General features: G+C 38.0%; 1 protein-coding gene across 1 annotated transcript in view; it reads right to left on the minus strand.

The window, feature by feature from the left end:
* Dnai3 (dynein axonemal intermediate chain 3) overlaps nt 1–6,447 on the minus strand; it is a 53,801-nt gene extending 47,354 nt beyond the window's left edge. The window contains exons 1-2 of the mRNA XM_076862572.1: nt 6,372–6,447; nt 5,924–5,962 (exon numbers count right to left, since the gene is read on the minus strand). Coding sequence (XP_076718687.1) covers nt 5,924–5,962; nt 6,372–6,447 — 115 coding nt within the window. The remainder of the gene's footprint in view (nt 1–5,923; nt 5,963–6,371) is intronic.
* Nucleotides 6,448–8,869: the final 2,422 nt, after the last annotated feature.

The raw sequence follows: 8,869 nt of genomic DNA on the forward strand, positions 1-8,869 counted from the left end.
AAGTGGGTAGGGAATCCCTGTTTCCCCTCTGGTTCACCAGTTCCAGGGTTGCTCTCCAAAGAGGAGGGAGGAGGATGGAGAAGCTTCCATTCCTGGTCTCTGGTGCCTCCCTCCCACCCCAGACCTGTCCTCAGCAGCAGCATGCCCTGGGACAGAGGATGCAAGAGGACAAGGGAGCATTTTGACCGCTGCCATTCACTCATTTAAGCTTTCTTCCCATTTTCTTATCCTTTGTCTCACCATCAGCTTCTGCCAAGCCCTCTAAGCTCTGCATCTGCACCCTGAACTTTCTCTCTCACATCTGTACTCCTGGGGTCCCAGGCCCACTGTCTTCTTTTCCAAATCCCATATACCTGGATATCCCACCATCCTCCTTCCAGCTGCTCAGCAAAGGCACCAGTGAGGGGAGGAGTGTATATGTCCTTACATTGGAATTCTGAGCTTATTTTCCTGTAGAAACATTTTCCCCTACCCAAGTGGTTCCATGGTACAATTATTCAGGAAATTTTGGGGTTTTGAATGACTGCACACATAACACAGACTATATGTGGAAATATATTCTAAATTACAATCAGTAGGTATAACAACCATTTGAAATTCAGTAAATAATGAATTAGGGACAAATACCCATTTTTATCTCTCTCAAAATACTAACCATAACACTTGACATATGCAAGATGCTCAATAAATAATTGTTGGCTTGAATTACATATAAGTAATCCTTTGAAAACATATTGTGGAAAGTGATTTGTATAGTGTTGAATACACAGTAAAAGTTCTGAAGTTTTGTCATGAAAACCATACAGTGACACAGCCACATTAATGTGTATAGCAGCAAAATTCACAATAGCTAAATTCTGGAACCAACTCGATGCTCTTCAATAGATGAATGGATAAAGAAACTGTGGTATATATAAACAATGGAATATTAGCTTAAAAGGGAATAAAATCATGACATTTGAAGATAAATTGATGGAGAATATCACGCTAAGTGAAGTAAGCCAATCCCAAAAAATCAAAGGCCGAATATTTTCTCTGGTAAGTGGATGCTGATCCATAATGGGACGTGGGGAGCAGAGACCACTGGAGGAATGGAGGAACTTTAGATAGGGCAAAGGGGAGGGAGTGGAAGGGAGACGGTATGGTGGAATGAGATTGATATCATTACCCTAGGTACATGTATGATGACTTAAATGATGTGACTCTACTTTGTGTACAACCAGAGAAATGAAAAATTATGCTCCATTTGTGTCCTATGAATCAAAATACATTCTGCTGTCATATGTAACTAATCAGAACAAATAAATAAATTTTTAAAAAACCATATTGAGAGAGTTCATTTAAGCAACCCCTGTATATTTTATACAATTCATCTGCACTTTGGTTTAAAAAAAATTTTTTTTTAACATATTGGTTGTTATTTAGCTTTTCACAATAGAACTAGGTAGATCCTTGAAGCTCTCATTGCATTAGGGTAAGACACAGGTAGTCAGACCAGAAAACTGCCTGCCCTCCAAGAAACTGGAAAGACAGTGACAAAGATTGTGTACAATGCTACCTTCCCCCCTAAACAAAATTTTCAAATTCTATTAGCTTGATATTTTTCACAAAGCTATCCTATTGCAAGAATTAGGAATTTTCAAGGTGACTTTAATATAGGATCTAATAACATTCCTTTATCTAGAAGTTTATAAACCTTAGAGACTGTTTCTAGCTGGAGTTGGCAATCAATCAGACAAAAGGCAGCCACTAGACTACAAAAAAACCTCTACAGGCTGGTATATTCATGCGCATCAGAATAATATCCAAACTGAAGAGAGCAAGGCTGGATGCTTTTGGCCACCCCAAAGGGTCTGGGGCTAAATTCAAGACAAGAACAGTTCTTGTTTATGCTTTGAGGCACACATAGAGGGACAGTATCTCAGGTTACAGCAATGGGGCTAAGGTGATCAGCACTGAGATGGGCCCAATTGAGCCTCCAGCATATGGGATATTAGTTGCTGGAAGATGTTGGGACAGAGGAGGAGGCTTTGGGGCCTCCTGAAGCTGATGGAGGTCAAGAGTGCCTGACACAGGACTGTACCTGCTGGGAGGGTGCAGGCTAGTGCAGGCCTCAGGCCCAACAATGTAACAGCCATTCTTTTATTGGAGCACCTGTGCCTGGTGCAGTTCTAAACACTTTGTATGCATTACAAACTTATTTAGTATTCACAACATTCTGAAGTGGTTACAAAAGCTGTCTCACTCTCTCTCTCTCTCTTTTTTTTTAAACCGAGGAACGGAAGCCCACAGAGTCTGAGAAACCTTTGCAAGGTCAGCCACTGAGAGTTGGACGCTGTGGAACTGCCATCCAAATTAGAATCCTGCTCCTCCACATAGTCAGGGAGGGCACAGAGAGGAGGCTCCACAGGACACAGTGAAGCGCAGATATTCACCTAGCAACCTGATAGAGCAGGATCTAAGACAGACTTGAGCTCTACATAATTCATGCCTTAGACTCTTGCTGTGTACATAAGCCAGGGCTGTGCAAGTTAAAGCATAGGTTATACATGTATCGTCTTAGTATTGAAAGAGTTCATTTAAACGAATCTATACATTTTATATACTTCACCTGTGCCCTTTCCTCCCTCATTTTGGTTGCTATCTAGCTTTTAAAAAATAGCTTTACTGAAGTCTAATTGACAAACAATAAACTGCATATATCTGAAATGTACAAATATATGAATTTGATAAATATATATAAGCCCCAAATGTTTCCTCCTGCTCCTTCCTCCCTGCACTCCTCCATCATCCTCAAGCAACCGACCACTGACATGCTTTTTTTGCTTGAAATATTTATAAATGGAATTACACAGTGTGTACTCTTTGTCTTCTTTTAGAAGTATAATTATTTTGGGATTCATCCATGCTATTTGCTGCATGTAGCAATGATTCATTCTTTTTTTGTTGCTAACTGGTATTCCACAAAAGAAAATAATCAAGATTTTAAAGAGATTTTCTTAAATTCCTAGCATTTTTTAAAATAACTAATAATTTTAGGTATTGTCTATAGGAAATCCTTGCCTAATCTCACATCACACATATTTTCTTCTAAAGGTTTTATAATATTTGGTTGTACATTTAGGTCTCTGGTCCATTTGAGTTAATTGCATATGATGTGAGATATGGATTGAAACTTATTTATTTATTTTTGCATAAAGACATCCAATTGTTCCAGTATCATTTGTTGAAAAGACTATCTTTTCTCCACCCAATTGCCTTTGCACTTTTGTTGGAAATCAGTTGACCCCATCTATGTGGTTGGGTCTATTTTTGGACACTATTCTCATCCATTGATCTTTAATATCTTTATTATCTTTCCTGTGGTGATAAGAGTTGTGTGAACTTACTTTATTATAGCCCCATGTGAGGAAATGTATCTCCTATTTTAATTTCTACAAAACTCTCATGAAGTAGACATCCTACCTCATTTTTCAGATGAGGAAGCAGAGAGACTCAGGTGTTGACAGCCACAGCCGAAGGGGCCCCAGCAAACTTCCAGCTGCCAGCAAACTTCCAGCTGCCAGCTGATGATTGGCTCACAGCGGCCCCAGCAACTTCTAGCTGCCAACTGATTGGCTCCTCTGCGGTGATGCTCATTGGGCTGTTTCCCCACCCTTTCAGACCATGGAGCTGCTCATTGGGGGACTTTTTTTGGCTCCGCCCACACAACCCAGCCAATCGGCCTCAAGAGTAGGAGGAGTGGGGGAGGTTGAGAGGCTTGTGGGAAGCCGGTGGTGGCAGTTGGGCTCTGAAGGTTTTCCTGAGGAGCTGTTTTGTTTGGCATGTGTGGTTCTAAAAATAAAGTTCGTTTCTTTTGACAAGTGGCTCCTGAATTGTGCCCAGCCAGACTGCGGCACTCAGGGAGGTGAAGTTATTTGGGACTATATAGTCATTAAGTGGAGGAATCATGATTTGAATCAGATCTGTCTGGTCTCAAAGGCTGTGCAATTAACCACTTATAGTAAACAGAATAATGTCCCTCCAAAGTTGTCTGCATCCTTTTGGGGACCTTTTGGGTTGCATTGTCATGCATTTTATTGGTGATAATGCTGAAGTGCTGTCTAGTGTTCCTAAGTGCAAGAAATCTGATATGCCTAATGGAGAAAATACGTGTTAGATAAGCTTTATTCAGGCATGAGTTACAGTATTAGTGGTCACATGTTAAATGTTAATGCATTAATGATATATATTAAATGAGGAATCTTTAAACAGAAACACAATTAAAACAAGGTTATGTATTGACTAGTTGATAAAAATGTAAACAGAGGCTTGAAGAAATCTAATTCTGTATTTCTCCTAGAAACAACATTTGGTATTGGATAAGTCATTATTGAAACAATTTTATAGAATTTTCATGAATAAAGAGTATTAATTTTGGATTTGGAATGTTCCCCAAAGTCCTATGTGTTAAGACTTAGTCCCCAGCTTGGTACTAATGGGAGATGGTGGAAATTTCAAAAGGTGGAGACCAGTAAGAGGTTTTTAGGCCATTGGGGGCATGCCCTTGAAAGGGACTGTGGGACCTGGGTCCCTTCCTTTTTTTCTCTTTCACCTCCTGGCCATGAGGTAAGCAAGCTGTTTGTTTTGCCATATGTTCTTGTTATGATGTGTCACTGTAAGCCCAAACCAACAAGGCTAACTAGTCAAAACTGTGAGACAAAGCATACATTTCTCTTTATAAGGTGATTATTTCCATTGTTTGTAATAGTGACAGAGAGCTGACAAACACGTCTGTACTTTAACTTGACAGTTACACATGCTATGAAGAAAAGGCCTCTTGAGATGGGATTGGAGTCTAGATCTCAGTGATACAAAGATAGGTGTATAGAAATGTGAGAGCTATTTCCCTATCCTATATAACCAAAAGCCAAATCTTCATCTAAATCAAATCTGAAAGTCAGGTTTCTCCTCTACTTCCCTGAAAAAAGTCCTGTTGGTATAAGATTATTTAGCCCTTAAAAGAAAGAATGTCATTAGTTTTGTTGTTTAAGTTCTAGTTCATTTCCTTGAAAGCCAACCCCTTTCCTTGAAATAGTGGAATCTATGAAGGACAGACAAATAATGCTTATGAACCAGACTTTGAAAAATACTATTTTGATAAAAGTAATAATATGCAGACTTAAAATACTTCATAATTACAAAAGATCTTTCAATAATCACAAAATATATTTTTAAAGGTCTTCTTGGTCCAAGTCTATTTCTTAGTTTGAAATTCTGTTTTCATCTCTTATTTTTTTATTCTTTATTTTTTTCATTTTATATTCTAAATCACATGGTATAATGGTAGCCTTTGGACATTTTGATGGATCAATTCAATATGTAATAAATATTCTTTTAAAAAATTGTTTATTTATATATGACAGTGGAATGCATTACAATTCTTATTACACATATAGAGAGCAATTTTTTCCATATATCTGTTTGTATATACAGTATATTCAAGCCAATTCATGTCTTCATACCTATACTTTGGATAATAATGATCATCACATTCCACCATCATTAATAATCCCATTCCTCCTCCCTTCCCTTCTCATCCCTCTGCCATATTTAAAGTTCGTCTATTCCTCCCATGCTCCCGCTCCCTATCGCACTATGAATCAGTCTCCTTATACCAAAGAAAACATTCGGTATTTGTTTTTTTGGGATTGGCTAACTTCATTTAGCATTATCTTCTCTAACCCCACCCATTTTAAAAATGTCTTTAATTAATTTACTTTTATGTGGGTCTGAGGATTGAATCTAGTACCTCAAACATGCTAGGTAAAATCTCTCCCGCTGAGCCACAACCCAGCCCCAATATATAATATTTGTGCTTGCTTATTGCATATTAAAATATTATAAAACTAAGACATAAATACTAAATTATATTTCTACTTACCCATGCTCTCCATATTTAATGGTTCCTCTTCTTCAGTATCTAGAATATAATAAAATGATATCATATGTACATTTTTCAATCAAGTAAATATTTAGTTTATTGTAACCTTTTGCCAAACGGTATAACTTGGAGCATAATTACAAATATACAATGAAGACTTAAACTGTCTTATGAATAATTATAGAAAAATCTGAGTAATTGCTTTTCTCAAAGTTATTGCTTAGTGATACACTTTCTACAGCATTCATCATATGTATGGTATTTAATTGATAGTGAAACAAAATGAATCCAAAGTAAAAATTAATCCCCAAATATTTAATTCTGCATGTGTTTTTTACTTTATGGCAGCAAAAATATTTCATTTTGCTTGATACATGAAAACAATCATTTTGGCTGCTAATATATGTAGAAGAAACACAAATCCCCTTTGAATGAAAAATAATCTTACCAGGTAATGGTTTATGTTTTTTTTTACCACGTTTCCCACCACCTGGGCTCTTTCCTCTTTGAGGTTTTGGAGCCATGGTTCTGATGTAGGCTGCTGAAAGAGAGATTATCATTAGTAAATTCTAGCTTACGATTTCAAATATTAAACGTTATCATTTTGTGAACATAATAATATGTTTTCTAAACTTTGCCCTGGACTAAATCAACATGTATTTTCAGTGGAGTAGATGTTCTGTGACCAATGGTTTATTGTGAAAACAATCTTGCTGATAATATCTTGTTCCCATGGAGCCATTCAGCTGAAGCACAAGATGGTGACCTGCCAAAACTTCAAAGTTTCCGCAGAGGCCCTGCCATGGAAGTGCGACAGAGGGCAATGGATCCCCTGCTTTTCACTACTGTTTCCACCCCAGGTGGTTGATCTCTGCTGCCTTGTGCTGGGATCCAGCACAGGTGCCCCAGCTACAAAGATGAGCTTAAAGTCTGCTGGGAGGGACAAGCCCACAATGTGCATATATGTACATAATTGTTAAATAAACAGTTTAAGTTGTACATTGGCCTTAGCATGTGAGCATATAACCACTAAAGTCTCATTTATGCTGTCAGAGACTGCCTCTGGATGTTTTCCATGGAGTTGCTTATCGGTTTTGACAAGATATAACACTAATCAAGGTCATTACCATCACATCAAATCCGCATGTTCTCCAAGATGCCTGCCTTACCCATTCCTATTTAATGGTTAGGAGTGTGATTTCAGGAGTTTAGCCAGCAGTCTTTAAAAACAGGCTCTACTTTTAACCAGCTGAGTAACCCTAGTTTATATTCATCTCTTCAATGGTAAAAACAATGACCTTCCTCACAGGGAGTCAGTGAAGATTTAAGATTAATCAAAATCTCATCATCGGTTATCTCAGATTGGTTTGTTTCATTTTAACAAATCAATACAGATTGACTATTGCCTCATAACCTATGATCAAGGAAAATCACAAGTCATTTTTACCTAGTTGCCGGATTACAAAAATCTTGACCCAAACTATGGGTGCCTATAAATATTTTTCTCTTCAGATTTTTGCCCAAGTACTTTTTTCAAATGATAATAATGATAGCTTATCGGTTGTAGAGCGCTTACTATGTGCAAGGCATGCTGTTAAGCAACTCATGGGTACTTTTTTACTTAATCTTAACCTCATTTTATTATTACTGCTACCTTTATCTCTACTTTATGATGAGAAAAGAGACCCTGAGAGGTCAATGACTTTGCTGAGGGGACACAGAGAGCAGTAGGCAGTGGGTTAGGCTGTGAGCCCTTGCAGTACAGCCATAGGGCTACACTCTTTCTGTACTGAACTGTCCCTCAGACTTGGTAACCACTTGTTATGTTTCATTACAAATGAAACTATTTGTTGAGTACAGTGGCACACACCCATAATCCCAGTGACTCAGGAGGCTGAGGCAGGAGGATGGCATGTTTTAGGGCAGCCTCATCAACTTAGAAAGACTGTCTCAAAATAAAAAAAGAAAAAAAGGATTGAAGATGTAGCTCAGTGGTAGAGCTTGGTTCAGTCTTCAATACTACAAAAACAACAAAATAAAACAAAAACAAATTAAATTATTTAAAATCATTGACTTTATATAGAAAGGCACAATTTATGATTTAATCACCACTATATTATTATGATGTAGAAATCTGTGATTTTTAAATATTCTGAAAAAAAAAAGCTCAGCCTCAATTTTTCAGACTAAATGTCCTCCATCCCACTTGTCAGTTTTAGCATAATTTCAGGTCTTGGACTGAGCTCTTTTTTATAAATATTCCTTTTCAGTGTACTTATCAATTCCTTATCTCCATTCTCTATTTTAGGAGCTTTTGGCTTAAAATGCACACAAAAAAAATGAACACTACCTAGCCTCATCCTGCACACCACTCAATTGCATGTGTGCATGTGCGCACACACACACAAAACACACACACACACATAAACACACCACCAACACCACCACCACTATTCATTCTCATATTATCTATTGACCAGGAATGACAAGGGGCTATCCTAGGTGTTAAGGAAACAGCACTGGACAAAATAGACAAAATAGGGGTAAAGTGCTTACCCTCATAAAGCTTGCATTTTTAGGATGAGACAGAAAATGAAAAAAATAAAGGAGCACAATAATGAGTATTTAGATGATGAGAGTTGCTAAGAAGAAGAATGAAGTAGGAAGGAGAAAGGAAGTGCAGGAGTGGTGCAGCTATGATTTTACAATCCCTGACAGGGGAGGCCTCATTAAGTGTCACCCAGAGAATGGAGGAAGCCCAAAATGCAGACATCTTGGGGAGACAGACAGAGTGTTTCTAATTTGAGGGAAAAGCAAGTATGAAGCATCTGAGGGCAGGAGTTCTGCCTGCACATTTAATAAAACAGCCAGAAGGAAAGTCTTCTTGTCATTGGGACCCTGTCCTTCTGCTCAGGTTCCGTGGGTCCTTGCAAAGTACAGGGCCAA

This window comes from Callospermophilus lateralis, chromosome 7, assembly GCF_048772815.1.
Source record: "Callospermophilus lateralis isolate mCalLat2 chromosome 7, mCalLat2.hap1, whole genome shotgun sequence".
NCBI classification, from domain to species: Eukaryota; Metazoa; Chordata; class Mammalia; order Rodentia; family Sciuridae; genus Callospermophilus; species Callospermophilus lateralis.